The sequence below is a fragment of the Delphinus delphis genome, chromosome 12, assembly GCF_949987515.2.
Source record: "Delphinus delphis chromosome 12, mDelDel1.2, whole genome shotgun sequence".
Lineage (NCBI taxonomy): Eukaryota > Metazoa > Chordata > Mammalia > Artiodactyla > Delphinidae > Delphinus > Delphinus delphis.
The window spans coordinates 66,053,099-66,072,791 of record NC_082694.2 but is presented as its reverse complement, the minus strand read 5'-3'; the positions used below and the strand labels follow the sequence as shown (position 1 = coordinate 66,072,791).

Sequence of the window (19,693 nt, the reverse complement as noted above, 5' to 3'; positions counted from 1 at the left end):
TCTCTCCATCCCGCTCTTATAGTGAGCCCCCCAAAAAATGTTTACAAAGGGGCTCATACTAACCACATTGCTCCACACGTCTCTCTTCCACCGCGTGACAGGTGGAGGACATCTTTCGTGTGTGTCTGCACGGATTTTGCACCCCTGTGGGGCTGCCGTTCCACATCCTGGCCCTCCTGGAGCCTGCTCTCTGTTGGGTGGACTCCATACTTGGGTTTGGGGATGCTGGTGTGACCCCTTGCCTCTTGGGTGTTGTGTCAGGTTCCTGAGGAGACAAAGGCCTGCACGTGGCTGGCTGGGATCTAGCCCTTCAATGTGGAGGCATGGGGGAAGTAGTGGAAGCACGGGGGAAGTAGCAGAAGCCAGTGTTATGCCTTACTGAGGACCCCAGGCAGAAGGAGGATGCAGTCAGGGCTGAGTGACAGGGCAGGTTTCATGCCTATTGACACAGTGTAAGGTCTTCTGCCTTCTCCCAATCTTTCTTGAAAGCACTTGGTGGAGGGTCATGGTAAAGAGCATGTGAGTGCTTCAAGACTGAGCAATAGAAACTATCCAAAATTAAATAGGTGAGAATAAAGACTCTACTTTTCAACAGTGCTGGAACGACTGAATATCCATATGTAGAAAACAAACAGACAAACAAACAAAATTCAATCCATACCTTGCACCATATCCACAAATTAACTCAAAACAGATCACAGACCTAAATGTAAAACCTAAAACTATAAAATTCCCAGAAGAAAACTTAGGAGAAAATCTTCATAAATTTGGGTTAGGCAAAGATTGCTAAAAATACACTAAAAGCACAATCCATGAAAAAAGAATTGATAAACTCGACTTTATCAAAATTAAAAATCTCTGCTCTTCAAAAGATTCTGTTAAGAGACTAGAGACAAACCACAGACTGGAAGAAAATATTTGCAAAACACAGATCTGATAAAGGACTTGTATACAGATGACACAAAGAGCTCGGAAAGCCAGTAACAAGAAATCAAAAGACCTAATTTAAAAATAGGCCAAAGTCTTGAACAGACACTTCACCAAAGAAGATACACGGATGGCAAATAAGCACATGAAAAGGCGTTCAGCATCATAAATCATTAGGTAAATGCACATTGAAACAACTGCACTGAGATACCACAATACATCTAATAGGATGGCTAAAATTAAAAAGACGGACGGTGTCAGGTTTTGGTGAAAATATGGAAAACATACATTACTAATGGGAATATAAAATAGCACAACCACTTTGGAAAACAGTTTGACCATTCCTTAAAGTGTTAACCATACGTCCACTATGCGATTCAACCATTTCACTCCTAGGTGTTTACCAAGAGAAGTGAAAATACACATCCATAATGAAGGCTTGCACACAAGTGTGCATAGCAGCTTTATTTGTGACAAATGTCCATCAATGGGTAAATGGATAAACCAATGAAAGTACATCCATGCAATGGAATACTACTCAGCAACAAAAAATAAACATGGATGAATCCCAAAATAATTATGCTCAATGAAGGAAACCAAACAAGGTAGGGTATACAATTTGGTTATATTTACATAAAATTATAGAAAATGCAAACAAATCTATTGCGATAGAAAACAGAGAAGTGAGGATTAGGGAGGGTAAGAAGGAGTAATTGCCAAGTGAAATGAGGAAACTTTGAGGAGCAGCGATGGATATGTTCGCTCTCTTGATTGGGTGGTGGCCTCACGGGTGTATACATACGTAAAACTTATCCACTCTTATGCCTTAAGTCTGTGCAGTTAATTGTATCTCAATTATCTATCAATAAAACTTTAAAAAACAAAATTAAGTTACATTAAAAAGCAATATATATATGTATCTCTGATGGAAATGAATCTGAATTTATCAATCATGTCACTAAATTGAAATGGATTAAACTTGCTGGTTTAAATAGAAATTGTTGGATTGACTGAAAGAAACAAACAATATTCTGTTACATCCTGTGGACAAGAAATAGGTAAAAACATGAGGGCTCCAAAGAAACATAAAAAAAATAAGTACTCCAGAGGATAAATGTGAGAGGATGGAAAAATAGATACCAGTGAAACACTAGTAAAGAGAAATCTTACACTGCTATAGCACTACCAGAAAAAGTAGACTTAGCCGAAGAGCATGTAAGAGGGGAGGTGACAGATCTGCGGTCACAGTGAGTTATTTTAGCACATCTCGCTCATAACCGTTAGATCAAAAAGATAAACAACCAGCAAGGATATAGAGGATCTGAATAGCACCGGTAATAAAACTGATTTAAATGGATATATGTAGAATTCTGAACTAAACAGTAAGAGAATACATATTCTTCTCAGATACACTCAGAACAAATTACTGTCCTCAATTTATTCCTTCCTTCCTTCCGTCTGTCCACTCATTCATCCATCTATCTACATAGAACATTTCCAAAAATTGATTATGTGTGAGCCCATCAAGTCTCAACTACTTTCAAAGGATCAGTATCATACTGACCATACTACCTGACCACAACATAATTTAGAAATCAGGGACGAAAAGATAACGTAAAAATTCTCATGTTCCTGGAAATTAAAATACACACACACACACTTCACAATTAGTCATGGGTAAATGAATCATAATGAAAATTAGAAAACTCTATGACTGAACTATAGTAAAAATACATCAAAAATTTGTGGAATGCAGCTAAGGTAGAAATTACAGGGGAACCTAATATATCTATATATTAGAAAATTAGGAAGACTGAAAATTAATGAGCTAATATCCAGCTTAAGAAAAAGAACAATAGAATAGGTCCTCCAATAGAGAGGAGAGGGAAAGAAACAATAGAATTAAGAGCAGAAATTAATACAATAGGGCTTCCCTGGTGGCACAGTGGTTGAGAGTCCGCCTGCCCATGCAGGGGACACAGGTTCGTGCCCCGGTCCGGGAAGATCCCACATGCCGCAGAGCCGCTGGGCCTGTGAGCCATGGCCACTGAGCCTGCGCGTCCGGAGCCTGTGCTCCGCAACGGGAGAGGCCACAACAGTGAGAGGCCCACGTACCGCAAAAAAAAAAAAAAAGAAAAAAAGAAATTATACTTCATGACAAAGTTTAGCCTAGAATTTAAAACATGAGTCAATATTAGATAATCAATGTAATTCACTACAGGAACATATGAAAGAGGGAAAGATTTATCTAAATTGATGCAGAAAATATACTTGCTGTGATTCAATACCCATTCATGGTAAAAATTATTGGCTACCTTGGAGCAAAGGAAATTTCCTTAACTCAACAAACAGTATCCATCCCTAACCTTACGCCAACTTCACACTTAATGGAGAAACATAAGAATGATTCTTGTTAGAATCACAGGTGAGATAAAAGTGCCAGGTCCTGCCCAGGGAAGTGAGGTGAGAAAAAGAAATAAAAGTATAAAGAGTGGACAGGGAGAAACAAAGATGTCATTTTTACAGATAACATGACTCTGTACTGTATATAGAATTGGAGAACAGAAATTATTAGAAACTTCAGCATGGTTTCTTAATATGAAACCAACATATAAATGGAACACAATATTACCTATGTTTACATTCATCAGCAACAGTGAGGAGAAAAGATTATATTGAAAAAGAGCTAAACCTTACCCAAATAGAGTATTACTGAGAGGAAAGCCAACTGCCCTAATGAACTTTAAATTGTCAGTGACATAACTCAATAGAAGTTTCTGTCTTGTTCGTGTATTAGTTCAAAGCGGTGGTTGGTGATTCAGACTTAGGCTCCTCTCCTTCTGCCTTGTGGGTCCACCCTCCCATAGCATCTCGAAGTCCCCTCCATCCAGCTGGCAGCCAGGGGAGGGGACAGTGGGAGGACACATTCACTTTTCTCATCACATCCCACCAGGAACACCAGTCTCATGGCCTCACTTGGATACCAGGAGGGCTGAGATACTGAGCCTCTGGTTGTGCCGCTGCCTCCAGCAGAAACTTCACATGAAGGAAGGGGGTTACGGACCTGTGCAGGGCAACTATCCACTGTCTGTCACAGATTAAAAACTAAGGAACCTGGAAATAAACCTAACCAAAGCTGTGCAAGACTTTTAGTTTTAAAAAATGTTACTGAACGGCACAAAGAGGATACAAGCGGAGAGAAACACCATGCTCACAGGTGCAAGAAGCCAATATCCTAACAGTGTTAATTATCTCTGAATTAATCTATGTTTTCAATACAATCATAATAAAAAGCCACCCCCCATTTTTTTTGTGGAACCTGATAACCAATTGTAGACTCTAACTGAATGAACAAAAGACCCAACATCGCAAAGGTACTTGGAAGAGGAAGGAGTGAATTCTTCTGGCCAGATATCAAGACATAAAGTTATAGTAATTACAGCAGCGTGGTATTAGCACATGGGTAGTCCATAGTCAGGTGGGAACTTAAGATATTTCAGAAGTGTCATTACAAATACATGGCAAAAGGATGAAAACACTTGGTTATCTGGATGGAAAAAAATAATATTTTTTGCTACACCAAATATTTCTGCTACACCAAAAGATAATTTCCAGATGGATTAAAGATCTGAATGTGAAAAGCAGAAATTAAAAAGAAGGTTGTAAATTTATATCAAATTAAACAAGACACAGCACAAACTTTAGAGAAAAGTCGAGAATTTTGACTACATTAAAATCAAACATTTCTGTTGCTCAAAAACACCAAAACCAAAGCAAATATGTTACATATCGGAAGAGGATAACTACCACCCATAAACCTAAGAAAGAATATCCAGAATATATAAAGAACGTCCACAAAGCAATAAGAAAAACATAACAGCCCCCGCAGTCAGCAAAAGAGGAAATCCAAATTGTCATAAGCATATTTACAATAGCCTGGAGATGGAAACAACCTAAGTGCCCATCATCGGATGAAGATGATGTGGCACATATATACAATGGAATATTACTCAGCCATAAAAAGAAACGAAATTGAGCTATTTGTAATGAGGTGGATAGACCTAGAGTCTGTCATACAGAGTGAAGTAAGTCAGAAAGAGAAAGACAAATACCGTATGCTAACACATATATATGGAATTTAAGGAAAAAAATGTCATGAAGAACCTAGGGGTAAGACAGGAATAAAGACACAGACCTACTGGAGAACGGACTTGAGGATATGGGGAGGGGGAAGGGTGAGCTGTGACAGGGCGAGAGAGAGACATGGACATACATACACTACCAAACGTAAGGTAGATAGCTACTGGGAAGCAGCCGCATAGCACAGGGGTATCAGTTCGGTGCTTTGTGACCGCCTGGAGGGGTGGGATAGGGAGGGTGGGAGACACAAGAGGGAAGAGATATGGGAACATATGTATAACTGATTCACTTTGTTATAAAGCAGAAACTAACACACCATTGTAAAGCAATTATACCCCAATAAAGATGTTAAAAAAAAATACACAGCCTCTACGTGTTTAGACAAAGGCAAATTAGAACCAGGAGACATTCTTTTGCATCATCAGATTAGCAAAATTTTAAAATTCTGCCAATACCAAGCATGGGAGAGTATGTGAAGGAAAGACAACTCAAAACACCAATGGTGGAGGTGTAAAACGATTCAAACTTTTCAGAGAGCAATGTGGCACTATTTTATAAAACGGAAGCAGCAAATATGTCCTGACCCAGCAACTCTGTTTCTCAGAGTAGATCCCAAAGAAACTTTGCATGTGGACACAGGAGACATGAACAAGAACGTTCCCAGCAGCAGTATAGCAAAAACCTAGAAGCAGCCTAAATGCTCATCACCAGGAGAATGGATAAACTAACCGTCATGGTTAGTCTACAGCAGTGAAAATGAATGACTATGCCACTCTCTAACATGGACGAGGCTTAAAACCACAATGTTGAGTGAAAGGAGCAAATGACAGAGGATTAATATAGAATTTAAAATACGAAAGTTTTACTTTTTTAATAGCTGTACCCCTCCCCAATTAGGTTACAAATAGGGTCAGCAAACTTTTTCTGCAAAAGGCAGATAGAAATATTTTAAGTGGTGCAGACCACATACAGTCTCTCTTCTTCCCCTCTCCCCTTCTCCCCCCAACCCTTTGTGGAAAGGTCGGGGGAGGAATAAATTGGGAGATTGGGAGTGGCATATACACACTACTATATACAAAATAGATAACTAATAAGGACCTGCTGTATAGCGCAGGGAATTCTACTCAATACTCTGTAATGACCTATATGGGAAAAGAATCTAAAAGAGTGGATATATGTATATATATAACTGATTCACTTTGCTGTGCAGCAGAAACTAACACAACATTGTAAATGAACTATACCCCAATAAAAATTTTTTTTTAAAGCAAATCAAAAGAAAAATCAAAACCATCCTTAGCCTGAGGGCTGTGGTTTGCCGACCCCTGGACTACATCAACCCCCCTTTCCCGTTGGGTAGCTGGTGTCTCTCAGTGATAACTTGGCCAGATGTCATTTCTTCCTGGCATCTTTGATGACCGAGCAGTCTCATCTCAGTATTTTAGACTCAAATGGATTTATTTTAAAACTCCAAATCAGGCTTAATTGAGAATTCAACGCCCCACCGCTGTGCAGGGGGACGGTGTCTGCAGCCTAGCTGGTTGGAAAAATAGGGAAGGGTCTGCTCGTCACACACTCTGCCTTTTGTTCTCTCTTTGAACTCCATCTCTGCATCCCCTTCAGGCTCTAAACCCCCCAAGACTTACTCTCTGGCCCTCCTGGATGGAGCTCCCTGGGAGGGCAAGGAAATTCTGGATACATGACTGGCCCATCCTCCTAGGTTGGGAGGGGCTGTCCATGGCTTCATCTGGGTTCTGGGTGCTTCTGGCCAATGCTGGTGGTGCTGATGAGGTGATGGTCTCTGCGGAGATGGTGCTCAAGGCTTTCTGGGGCTCCCAGCCGGCACCCACAGTGCCGTATGTAGCTAGGTCCCAGAACCCTCCTGAGGGCAGTGGTGTCTACCTCCAGCCCTGCCAACAATGCACACTCACAAACCCGGCTCTGCCTCGGGCCTCCATCACTCCCAGTTGCCTCCATTGCTCCTGCCCTCTGCTAACCCCAGCGCTCTGGGGTCTGTGTAGATCCCGGGGTCCTTCTGGACTCTCTGGGGGCAAGAGAATCGGTGTGGGGTAGGCCACCCCATCTTCCTCTCAGACACCCTCAGCCTCTGTCACGTGGAGCCCTCCTGGCAAGGCCTCTGCCTTTGGAAACTTCTAGAGCAGAGGTAGGCACTGCTCTCGGGGGTCAGAGGAACCTGGCAGGCACCCTCTTCTTCCCTGCATCAGACACTTGTTCCCAGGCTGCCCCCGAGCTGGCTTCGGGTCTGCGGCTCGGTGAATATCTGTCCAGCCTGGGACCAGGCCACCAGCCTCCCTTAGCTGCAGACACTCCGGTGTCCCGGAGTCCCGGACGCTCCCCTCCTCAGGATACAGGGGAGGAGCCTTTCGGCATGAGCTCCGACCTCCGTGCACCCTGCCTTCCCTCCCCGAGGCCTCCGGCACCTTCTGGCACCACCAGCGGGTAGGATGGGCAGAACTCCAGGTGTTTGGTGGAAGGCAGTCTCTTCTTGAGTCCACAGGGAGGGACTGGCCCCCCGGCGGGTGGATTTCTGAACCCAGAATATGGGATCCTCAGAGCCCCGTAGCCCCAGCTTTGGTGCCTCGGCTGCGACTGAGGAAAAATCGTACTTGGCCTCTTGTTTCCATCCACTGGCGCTCGCTCACTCCGGCGTGCCTGACCCCGCCTTCTTGAGCTGTTCTACCCAGTGGTGTTGGGGGGGGGGTGCGGTCAGCGTATGCAGAGGGAAGGGCACCCCAGGCCCCCAAGCCTGGCTCTGCCACGTATTAACTGACGGATAATAATACCCCCTCAGAGATGCGATGTGAGGATGAAATGAATAAATACTTGTGAAGAGTTTAAACGATGCCTGGCACAAAGTGAGTGAATTCTAAAAGTTTGCTGTTAATCTCGTCACGTTGAATAAGCCACCTCTCCCCTCTGAGCCTCAGCTCCTGGCCTGTAGAACGAGGCTCTAACACGCCACGGTGGGATTCGAGGATTAGCTGAGAGGCAGCGCCCGAGCCCAGTAAACGCTAGTTCCCTTCTACCCGCCTCGGCTTCTGCTATTGTCAGTTTAACAAGCCCGGCCTCAGAGCAATAGGGCTTGTCGGGATGAGCGGGAGCTGCTGTCCCTGGAAGGCACTGTGCTGGGCAGGCCGAAGCAACATCGGCAGCAGAAGGACCACGATCATCTTTGCCTGACTGGAAGCAACAGGACAAAAGCGTTACGGCGCCTGAGTGCCTTCCGTCCACCGGGAAGAATCCTGGGCAGCGAGGCACAAGGCTTGGGGTCCACGGACTGTTGTACAATATTTGGCAGGAGCCTGAGGCCTCTCTTGGCCGCTCTGTGTATTGAGGGAGGCAGGTGACGTGAGCCTCCACCTGATTCTGGCCGGTCACTCCCCCTCGACCCCATCCAGTGCCCATTCTCCCTCTCTCTCATTCTAATGCTCTCTCATCAACCTTTCATCTTGATTATAGTTTTTTTGGGGGGGTTTTTTTGGGGTTTCTTCTTGCTCATGGCACCAGATTTTGTTATTCTCTGGCCCAGCATATTCATTCCTCCCAGAGGCACTCCTCTGCTCTGCCTGGAGAATGATGATGAAGTGACATCTCCATGGAAACAGATGTTGATCCCACAGTTGCTTAGCGGATGTGCTGCAGGATGATGTAAGCCATGCTCTGGTTTCCCGAGGGGCTCGGTACCCTTTGATGTGTCTGTACTAATGGGGCTGGGGTTTCTTCCCTTGCTTCTACCCTTTTTATGTAAAAGTAAAAAGCAAAAAGAATGGGAAATGTACCTTCTTTGGGAGGAATGCTTTTGTAAGGAGAGCAAAGTGTTGGGAGTCAGAACTGGGTGTGAATCAGAGGTAAGATGATGAAGGTGACAGGTTGCTGTGGAGAAACAGGCTGGGGGAACCTTGGAAACTGTCCAGAAGGGGATGCTGCTGGCTAAGGAATACTGAACTTTTCCACTCCACTGTAAGGTGCTATAGACCTTTCACCTTGGACAGCCACTGCTCCCACCAGAGCAGCCCTGCTATTTGCCTCGGGCAAGAGCACAAATAGAGGCCACACACCATGCTTCTAAATACTTAAAATTATAAACCAAGTCAACAGATTGTTAAATAAAATATATTCTATCCTCTGACGTTGGCAACTGTACTAGCAGAATAATGTCCACCCCAAAGATGTCCATATCCTTGTCCCCAAAACCTGTAAATATGTAATGTGGCATTAAGGTTGTAGACAGAATTAAAGTTGCTAATAACCTGACTTTATGATTATACATTATATCCTGGATTATCTGTGCGGGTCTAATGTAATCCCCAGGGTCCTTAAAAATGAAAGAGGGGGCAGAAGAGAAGGTCAGGGTGATGAGGTATGAGAATACTCTACCAGCCGTTATTGGCTTTGGAGATGGAAGAGGCCACAGGCCAAGGAATGCTGGTGGCCTCTAGAAGCTGGAAAAGGCAAGGAAACAGATTCTCCCTTACAGCCTCCAGAGAAGAATGCAGTCCTGTTGACACTCAGTGAGACTTCTGACCGACGCACGAACTCTAAGATAATAGATCTGTGTGGATTTAAACCACTAAGGTTGTGGTAACTTGCTATAGCAGCAATAGGAAACTAATATAATAGTCGTGCCATGATGGCCGTGGGGAGGGGCACAGACAGAGGAGGGCCATAGGGGGTCCTGCTAACTGGTATGGCTGGGAGAGGGGCCTTCTCGCCTGCATCTAAGGGCAGAACTAGTGCTATCATAGGAGAAAAAAGAAAATCATTTGCTCCCGTTTCCCTTCTTCAGTAGCCCTTTCAAACCAAGACAAAACAAAGAAAAAGCCCAAACAAACCAAACTAGCCAAAACCTTCACCATAAAGCCAAAGCCGGTTCTCCACTTGGCAGGAGGGAGGAGAGCAGCTCCTCTGTGTTAGAAAAGATGGTGAGGCCTCAGGCCCTATTGGATGCCCTTGCTTATCTGACTTCACCATGAACTAGCCCCAACCTGGTTGTGCCTCAGGGTTTTCCCCTGTGAGATGGGACTCAGAAAGTACACCCAGTCAGGATGACTTCGCCTTTCTTTCCCCTCACCTCTCTTGCAGTTTAGTAAATTGTCTTGCTTAGCTCTGAGGGGTGTGTTCTGAGCAGTCAAGAATAGCAAAGGAATTGGTGGTAAACGTTCTCTCCTCTCTCTGCGGATGTCCCATGTCCTGCAGGTCCAGGGTGCATCCCACCTCCTCCAGGAAGCCCTCCCTGACCTCTGCCATCCATGCTCATCTGCAGCACTTTCTGGCTGCAGCCCTTTCACAGCCTTGTTTTCTTCTCTGTGAATAGTGACACATTCTGCATATTTAGTATAAACGCATCTGTTCGATGACTGTTTCACACCTCTAATCCCAAACAGGTGAAGCACAACGCTAGGCACATTGCAGACCTCGCCAAATCACTGTCAGTCAGTTGATTATCAGTTAAAGTATTCAAGGCACAGAACACCTGGCTACAAATTCAAATCAAAGCCTGAAATAATTTGTAACGCGTAGGTTTACCTGCTCTGCTGAGAGCCATGGCTTATTTGACTTCTTGCTTTTATAGCCTCCCGGACTCCTTCCCTGGGTCTACTTGAATATCTCCACGTAGACTCATCCTTGCTGCAGTCCCTGGGTGGACGCTTTCCTAAGATGGGGAGAATTTAGAGTTCAGTGGCTCGGGGGATTGGTCCTGGAGCCAGCCTGGCTAGTCCTTCTCTGGCCTTGATCTCAGGTCTACTAACAGGCTTTATTCTGAAGGCCACATCCTGCCTCCGGCTCCTGTTCTAGTTGCCTCTGGACACCCGGGGCCTCGACACCTGCCCGGCCCACATTCTGTTTCCTCTACGACTCACCCTGGATGGAGTCTGGGGTCCTGCTCCTGAGGCCCTGTGCCCCCTGTGTGACCTTCACGCGTCTCCTGCCGTAGGAATACCTACTGACATGCCTGCCAAGACGCCCACTCCGCACCTCTAGCCAGCTGCCCTGTCATAGCCACCTGCCTGTCCCATCTCCTCTGTACACACTGTGGCTTCCAAACAGGATTGACTACCCTCCTGCCTGCTCTAGGTCTGCCCCCTCAAACCTCACCTTACCTGGTGCCGGTATAGCCTTCAGGTACAGTCTCTTCCTTGCTTAGCTCTGGCTTACATCTTTATTCATTTATTCATCCACGTAGCCACTCACTCATCCAGCAAATATGTGCTGAAACCCCGCTCCGTGGCAGGCAGTGTGCTGGAGGTTGGACTCTGTGCTCCAAAAACTCACCAGCCTCTGAGCCCGAGGCTTCACACAATGCCCCTCCCCGAGGCTCCACGTGGGGAAAGTCCCTTGAATGATGGGTCTGATTGTGGCCACCTGTAGTGCTGTTAATAACAATTAAATTGATAACACAAGGCAGAACAAGAGAGATTAGATTACACTTCTAATCCTGATAGAATTGTTTGGTATAGTAAGAACTCACAGTAATAAACAAACTAAGCCGTAGGAGCTACAGTTAATTTTTAGTTATTTAATCTAACATGTGCCACAAGTCTTTCAAGAAGTCCTGGTTGAGACCTCTTTACATCCAGGAGTCCAAGAGGAATTGTCTTTAGTTAGTTCTAGTTCAAGATAACTTGGTGATCCGTGTGAGTGACAGTGAGACAGCTGGGCCCATTTCATAGTGGACACAGTGCTAAGACATTATTGTTCCTCCACCATGAAGTCAAACTAGAAATCTGAGCATTAAACATTTTAATACTAAAAGCGTGGCACTAATTACACACTGAAAATTTCATATTTCTTTTTGCATCCTGAAGGGTATCGATAAGGGCAATATTGGGCTTCAGCTCAATGTTTAACACTTGGCCATTCTACCTCTGGCCAAGATGAGTATTTGCCACAGCTCTAAAAGGATTCCACTGAAGCTTTTATATTTCTTTCCTCCAGATATTTTATCCCAGTTAAAAATAGCATCTCACGCCAGAGCTGAAAACAGGTTTCTCCTCTCTTCCCTTCCTCACTCACTCTGGTTCTCAGCCTCCTCCTGAATCATGACTGTGGAGCTAGTTCACTGAGATGTCCTGGAGATGCAAGGCAAGAAATCCCACATTGCCTCTGGGGAAACAGTGTCAGCCGGTGCCTGTCCCACTGGTGTCGAACCAGCCCAAGTCAGGTGCTTTTAAACCAGATGGTGCTGCCTCTTTCCCCCTCCCAGCCTTCTTCCGGCGAAGAGGAAGGACCCCAGGTTTTGTCCTGGTTGCGCAAGGAAGCCTGGAGTCGCTCTCCGGTCGCTATTTAGCCACCCAGAGCAGATCCGGAGCCCCGCACTGCACTCCACACTCTGGGTGGAGTCTGAATGGTCGTGGAACGGTCCATATCGTGTCTGAAAGGAGGCAGAAGAGTGGGCAGCAACAACACCCCACGCTGATGGCAAACACCTGCAGCTTTAAGAGCTCAGCATCCCCACAGAATCACAGTGAACAGGTGGTCCATATTTTCAAGTCAGCCTGGCTTTCAAACGTCCGGTCACTTGCCTGATGAGTTCACGGCATCCCTGTGAGCCAGACCCCTTTTACATCCGGGGACCAGAAAAAGTCACAACAGCCAGCAGAGTCACCTTACTGGCTGAGTAAGGACACAGGTCCCTGAGCTAGCTGGGACCTACAGGAACTTGTACATTACCCCTGTGGCCACACGCATATTCCCTGCCTTCACTATAACTTCCATCTTGTCCCATTTTCTTTTGTTTGTTTGTGGTACGCAGGCTTCTCACTGTTGTGGCCTCTCCCATTGCGGAACACAGGCTCCGGACGCACAGGCTCAGTGGCCATGGCTCACGGGCCCAGCCGCTCCGTGGCACGTGGGATCTTCCCGGACCGGGGCACGAGCCTGCGTCCCCTGCATCGGCAGGCGGATTCTCAACCACTGCGCCACCAGGGAAGCCCCCCATCTTGTCCCATTTTTGAGAGCAGTTTGCTGTGTTTGTCTGCCCAGTGGGCTGCCTTTGTTATAGGTTATAAGCAGTTTCTTTCCAGAGTTTCAAAGCTTCCTTTTTCCTTTGGGATTACATTTTATATTTTCCATGCAATTTGCCTTTCTGGGAGAATGTTCTTGAGGATGAGTAACTTTGGTTTGCCCAGATGGTCTTCCTTTCAACCACTTTCCATATTTTAAGGATCCCTTATTCTTACATTTTTTTCAAAGTGGTGTGTTTGATTTGAGATTTTAGGCTGAGACACTGCTTTTTACTGCAAATTCCTGCCCGTATGCTCTTGTTTCATCCTTTGAGGTGACTAGGTGAAATCTGCCGTTAGCTGAGATCATCAGGGCACCGTTTCTCAAAGTAAGATCTGTGCCCACCATCAGTGTGTTCCCTAAAAATGCAAACTGCTGGGTCTGGTTGCAAACACATTGACTAAAAATGTGGGTGGGGCAGGAGGAGGCCCTGGAATCTGCATTTTCCCACAATTGCAGCAGGTGATACTTGTACACGGTAGAGTGTGAGAACCGCCATTCCAGCTGAAGGAGTGAGCTTCCTAGATGTCCTCGGAGCCTGCTTTTCACTGCACATCTCCTCAACCCATGGGACCCATGCTGTAAGAAGGACCCCTGTGTTGGGTTTTGTGTGTTTCTGCAATCACCGCTGACACCGCCGTCTCAGCACATTGACTGATGACACATTTGTTCTTTATATTCAGGCACAGAGGCTCCTAGGCTGCCCAAGGCTCCCGGTGTGAGCAGAGCACTCTGACTCTCTGCAGACCCAAGTCCCGGGGTCTTTTGTGCTCCAACACATCACCAAATTCTTTAGTTCACAGTGCAACACCCTCTGTGACTTGCACCCCCAAATCCACTCGCTGGTCCTTAATGGCAATGATATGCGGGGTCAGTTTCCAGACGGGGCAGACCCAAGAGACAACATGGCTTTAAACCCAGGGGTGGATTCTGTTTTACGGAGCCTGAAGTCTATATAATTTCGGAGAGTGTCTTTAGGAAAAACAAAAGAAACATATACTACATATACTATCGAGCGTAAACAATAATCTACTTATGCATAATTCACAGAAAACGCGGGACTGTGCAATTGAGGGGCCCTGGAGATTATGCTCCCTTAGCTCCCCAGTCACCTGCCTCTGCTCAGGGCTGCCGATGGCAGGCGAAACCTTGGGTCACTTTTCCCTTCTGCTCTCATCTTGCCTTGCGGAAGTGCAAAATCACAGTATCCTTGCATTTGAAAAAGGCAGTGTCATCCCAAGGCCCCAGAGGCCCCATTATAAATGTCAAGCTAATTATTGGATGATGAGATAATAGCTACAGTGTGTGCCGTCTGGGTCAGCTGCTGCTGCTGCTACCAAAATACCCCGCGGATGCCAAGTGACATATTTGCAAAGATGGGAAGGACTAAACGCTTCAGGCCTGGATGGTGAAAACAAGCTCCCAGGTCGCCTCTGGCAGGGAGACACCTCCGAGGTAGAGGATGGGCAGCGGGGTGGCTGGAAGAAGCTGTGGCAGATGAAAATCTCTTTCCTGGGGAGAGGGTAGCAGCAGAATTTCCTGAGCCTGCGAAGCTCTTTACATGCATTATTTCTTTTCATCCCCCAACCAGCCTTTTAAGGTGGGAGCTATTGCTATCACTAACTGCTAATTAAAAGAAGAACTGATGGGCTTCCCTGGTGGTGCAGTGGTTGAGAGTCCGCCTGCCGATACAGGGGACATGGGTTCGTGCCCCGGTCCAGGAAGATCCCACGTGCCGCGGAGCGGCTGGGCCCGTAAGCCATGGCCACTGAGCCTGCGCGTCCGGAGCCTGTGCTCTGCAACGGGAGAGGCCACAACAGTGAGAGGCCCGCGTACCGCAAAAAGCAAAAAAACAAAAGAAGAACTGAGGCCACACCACACAGCTAGGAGGTGGTGGAACCAGTATTTGAACCCAGAACTCATGGGGATGACCACCCTGGGCTACGATCTCCTCTCTCTCCTTTTTTTCGTTTTTTTCCCCCACATACACGGGAGGCTTGTGTTTATAAATGACACAAGACCTGCCCACAGGACTTCCCATGGGCGGGACGGTATGAGCAGTTCTGCGGCCAGCAAGGTGAGTCAGTGGCGCTGCCCCTGCGGTCCCCAGTGAGCGCTTTGCAGACGCGCTCTGTGGAAACGCAGGCACTCCACGGAGGTTGCCAGGAAGCGGGGGGTGGGAGGGGAGGGAAGGAGGGCATCTGATGGGGAGTGGTGGGTGGAGCGGTCAGGGAGCTGCAAGAAATGCCCACTTCCAATTCCAGCAGAGCAGCGCCACCTTCACCTCACGGGCTGGGCTGGGCTTCCTGATAAACTTTGTGTTTGAGAGAAGGTATCTTCACCCCCAAAATGTTACAGGACCACATGAGTCCTCCCAGCCCTGCACCCACCACACTGGCTGTTTGGGTGGGAGGATCTCACCAGGTTCTGCAGGGAAAGCAGATCCCGACCGTCTCTGTTCAGGCAATCCAGTGAGGCTTATGAACCCTCCCCTGAGCACCACTTTCAAATGCGTTAGAGAGAAAACATAAGATTACAGAGGAAACCAACTACACTGAAATACAGTTATCAAAAGATTTTTGAAAACATCAAATTTGCGATCTAGTAACACAGGTGCTTCTTTAACACGTTCAGCAAGATCCAGTGACAGGCCTGTCAACCAGCATAATTCCCAAGCCGTGATGAGCGTAAACAATAATCGAAGATATCTGCAACCAGTACGCTGTGATGGGAATACGGGATTTCTGCTGGTGGCAAATCACAGACGCAGCTACAACATCTGAGGTCCTCTGCCTACATTCACAACAGCAGAAAATGCTAAGTTCTGGCCAAAGGTTAGCGAAAATAAAGGTGTAAAATTTTTTCCCATCCAAGTGTCCAGACCCTTTGAATTCTGTCCGTGGGCCCCCCAGCCCCTCATGGAAATCCATCAGCACAGCGCATGTCAGACACCTGAGTTGGTAGCCCTAACTATCAGTGTCGGTGAGCTTTTGTGGGGCAGCTGGCACAACGGCCTGGCTCGGTGGAGCTCTTTGGGGCTCGTTCTCTGCTCTTAGTCCTGGTGACCATCAGGGCGGGGGGGGGGGGGGGGGGGGAGGGGCAGCATTTCTCCACATCTCTGCTCACTGGATCGTGATCAGGTGCCTCTGGCCCTGAGGCTGTCCTTTAACTGTCCCTCCACCAAGGAAAGCTGCAAAAGGAGGCCCGCAGCGTTCCATCCTGGGTCCAAGGGCTTTATCCATTGCCCCATGACCAGAACACTCACTCCTGACCCAGCCTGTCCTCAGGCGCACACACTGCAAGCTCACTCCCAAGAGGGAGACTCCAGAAGGATCCATCGGGTAGCTCGCTCTGCTGTGTCAAAATATCAGACCGTCTCGGCTGCAAAGACACGGGATTAGGCAGCCTTCAGAGAGCTATTCTGGGACGCGTGGTTTCTTTTCCCTCCCTCTGATGCTTGTTTCCAGCCTCATTCACAGAATGCCGCGGGGGTCACGGGAGCCGAGGAGAGGGTGGCGCGTCCTCCCCGGCACCTATGGTGGAGCGCGGCAGGTGTAGGGCACGGGGCTCAGCATGCCTCCCCTACTTCTCGGGAAGGAACTGCTAGTTGTTTGCAACATCTCAGAAACCCCAGAGCAGTGTCCACTCACCTCTCAGGTGGCCCCGTGTTTTGGGGGGCTCAGGCTGGAAGATGGAAAAGGGCAGGGCAGGGCCTGGATGAGCCTGGACTGAACCAAGAATGCCAGAGCTGGAAGGGACCCCACAGAACATGCAGCCCACCCTCCTCATTGCCCAGATAAGGAACCTAAAGCCAGGTCCCAGGGGTCAGGGGCAGAGCCAACACTGGCAGCCCTCAGGCCTCACCTGGCCTGAGCCTCAGGCAGATCTCGCCCTTGAGGGCTCGGTGAACCCCCTGGACTGTGCAGTAGCTCCTGCCACCAAGTCTCTACACAAGAGTACACAGATCTCCTGCCTGCAGACTTTCCCTGTCTCACCTGCCCCTGCCGAGCTGGAGCGATGCATCTTCCTGCCTTGGTGCCGGAGGTACGTTCCATCCCTGCCCCAGCACCACCCAGAGCTGGTGCCACTCCCAAGGGTGGCTTTGCCTGAACTGGGCTTGGGGATGAGGATGGGACCACATCTTGCTCTTTGAACCCCCAGTGCCGGCCACAAACCTGAGGGTCAAAGTACGTGTTCAGAAAATACTGACCGACTTTATTAGGCGCCAGCTGTGTGCCCTGCACTCTGCACCGCCCAAAGCATAAATGCTCTTAGCCTTTGGCAACTTTATAAGCCAGGAGGAGAAACAAGATACCAACCCTGCCAGGCAGGAGAGGAGCTCACTGAACTGGACACACGAACAAGCAAGATTTGAGGAAACAGAAGAGCAACAAAATGCAAGTATAGTTTCTACTACCTCCAAAGTGAAGCGTGCCCACTGATTCATGTATTCGAATGTGCGGTCACAATGTTGGTCTTCTATTTATATTTATTTTTAGCTTTTTACTTTGCTGTGTTTATATTTTTGGAACGTTTTAATGTGCATCATATATTTGTGCGTTATTATACAAATAAATTAATTCATGCCATATAATTTAGAAATACACATTTATTGGAGGGCATGCTGAAAGATGTTTTACTGATGAGAGTATTGGATTTAAATGGGTTTAAACTGTGCTGGGTGAGAGCCTTCTGGTGAAGGGAGAAGCAGGAGGGGGTCTGCACCCCCTTCCCCTGACCCCGCTCAGCACTCTCCCTTCTTCCCAGAAGATGAGGCGTGCCATCTGAGCTCTGGACTAGCCATCTGCTGCTCCAGCCCCTGTCGCCCGGAGCCATCACTCCCCAGGCCTGGGCAGTGAGGGGACGGGGCTCTCAGTCTGCCCTGCCCCCTCACGAGGGCCTCAGCCCTGCCTCCGGGGAGAGGTGCTCCATTGCTGGAATGGGTCTCAGCCCCAGCCGACCTGGGAGAGCAGTTCCGACGTGGGGAATGCGGATGGAATGACTTTCTGTTCAGCTTTCCCAACAAAAACCACTTGGAATTTATGTCCCTGCACACACTGTTCCACGTTTCTGCTCACATTCTTCCCCCTGCTGCCTAGAAGCCTTTAAATTTGCAAACAGCCCTGCTTCGGCATTTGGGAGGTCAGAGCCATCCATCACCCCCGTGTTTTATTTCCACAGGGATTCTTGAAGTCCCCACGGAGAGCCAGGCTTGGGGACGGGTACCTGCGATTCTAGAGAAAGATGACCGGAATGGGAACAGGGCAGAGACTCTTTTTTTAGGACCTCATTTTAAACTTTGTGCCAGGTACCAGGCTGGGTACTTTGTAATGTAATTGGTCCTCCCGGCAGACTTGGGAGGTACAGATTATCATCTGCAAAATGAGGAAGTTGAGGTGTGGTAGGCTAACATTCCCTGCCTCTGCCTGGGATGTCCATGCTCTAAACCACAAAACCTGTGACTAGGTTCCCATATATGGCAAAGGGGCTTTGCACATGTGATTAAGGATTGGGGATGGGGAGGCTGTCCTGGATTACCCAGAGGGACACAATGTCATCCCGAGTACCCTTATAAGAGGGAGGCAGGAGGGCCAGAGTCAGAAAGATGCAGTGATGGAAGCAGTGGTCCAAGTGATGCAGGGCTCAAGCCAAGGAACGCAGGAAGCCTCTAGATGCTGGAAAAGGCAAGGAACTGGATTCTCCCTTGGAGCCAGAAGGAGCACAGCCCTGCAGACACCTTGATTTTAACCCAGAGAGACTGATTTTGCCACCTTTCCTCAGAACTGTAAGGTGAAAAGTTTGTGCTGTTTAAGGAGCCAAGTTTGTGGTCATTTGTTTCGGCAGCAACAAGAAACGAATACACAAGGCATTACTTTTCCCGAGGCCACAGAGCTGGGGAGTGGCAGAGGTGGGATTTGAACCCAGGTGGGTCTGACTCCACGGGTCCAAAAGATGTTAAGAAAGTTTTCAACGGAGCTCAGAGCTGATAAGCTGAAGGTGCTATTGCTTGGCCAGGTAAGAGAGGTGTCCCAGGCCCGTGGCAGAGTCGGAGGGACAGATGCACTGGACGGAGGGTCCAGGCTGAGTCAGGAGGTGAGGGGAGTATTAGGTACTGAGAAGCTCCCCAGTGCAAAATGGCTCTATCCTTCCTCCTCGAGGACCCACGATGATCTGACAACCCTCTGTTCCTGCAGGGCTTAGGACGCAGGTTCTGCCCCTTCAGTGACCGCAGCTGGCCGAGGCTTCTGCCAACAGACAGGGCTGGGCTGGGCTGGGGGCGGGGCAGCAGGGCTTCTACGCTCTTATATGTGGAGGCAGGGTGGTCTCCCATGACACTCTCAGAAGAGGCCATGCCCAGCTCTGCCATGACCAACCATGGGACCCTGGATTAATCACTGAATCACTCCTGTCCTCAGTCTCCCCATCTAAAAACTAGGATGACGATACCTACCTCATAGGGCCGCTGGAAGAATTGACCGCACGTGGGTCTAAGGGGCGCTGAGTCTCAGCTGGCATGCAGAGCTGTGGTGGTGACCGTACCTCCCCTTTGTCAAGGGCTGGTAGGTGCCTCTGCTGTACTGGTGGCCAAATGATTTTAATG

The 19,693-nt window shown here is 47.9% G+C and overlaps 1 protein-coding gene across 1 annotated transcript in view; it reads right to left on the bottom strand.

Moving 5' to 3' along the window:
• Positions 1-7,220: 7,220 nt before the first annotated feature.
• CAPN13 (calpain 13) overlaps positions 7,221-19,693 on the bottom strand; it is a 101,759-nt gene continuing 89,286 nt past the window's right edge. The window contains 2 exon segments of the mRNA XM_060026324.1: positions 7,221-7,615; positions 8,115-8,268. Of these exon segments, the coding sequence (XP_059882307.1) occupies positions 7,221-7,615; positions 8,115-8,268 (549 nt within the window).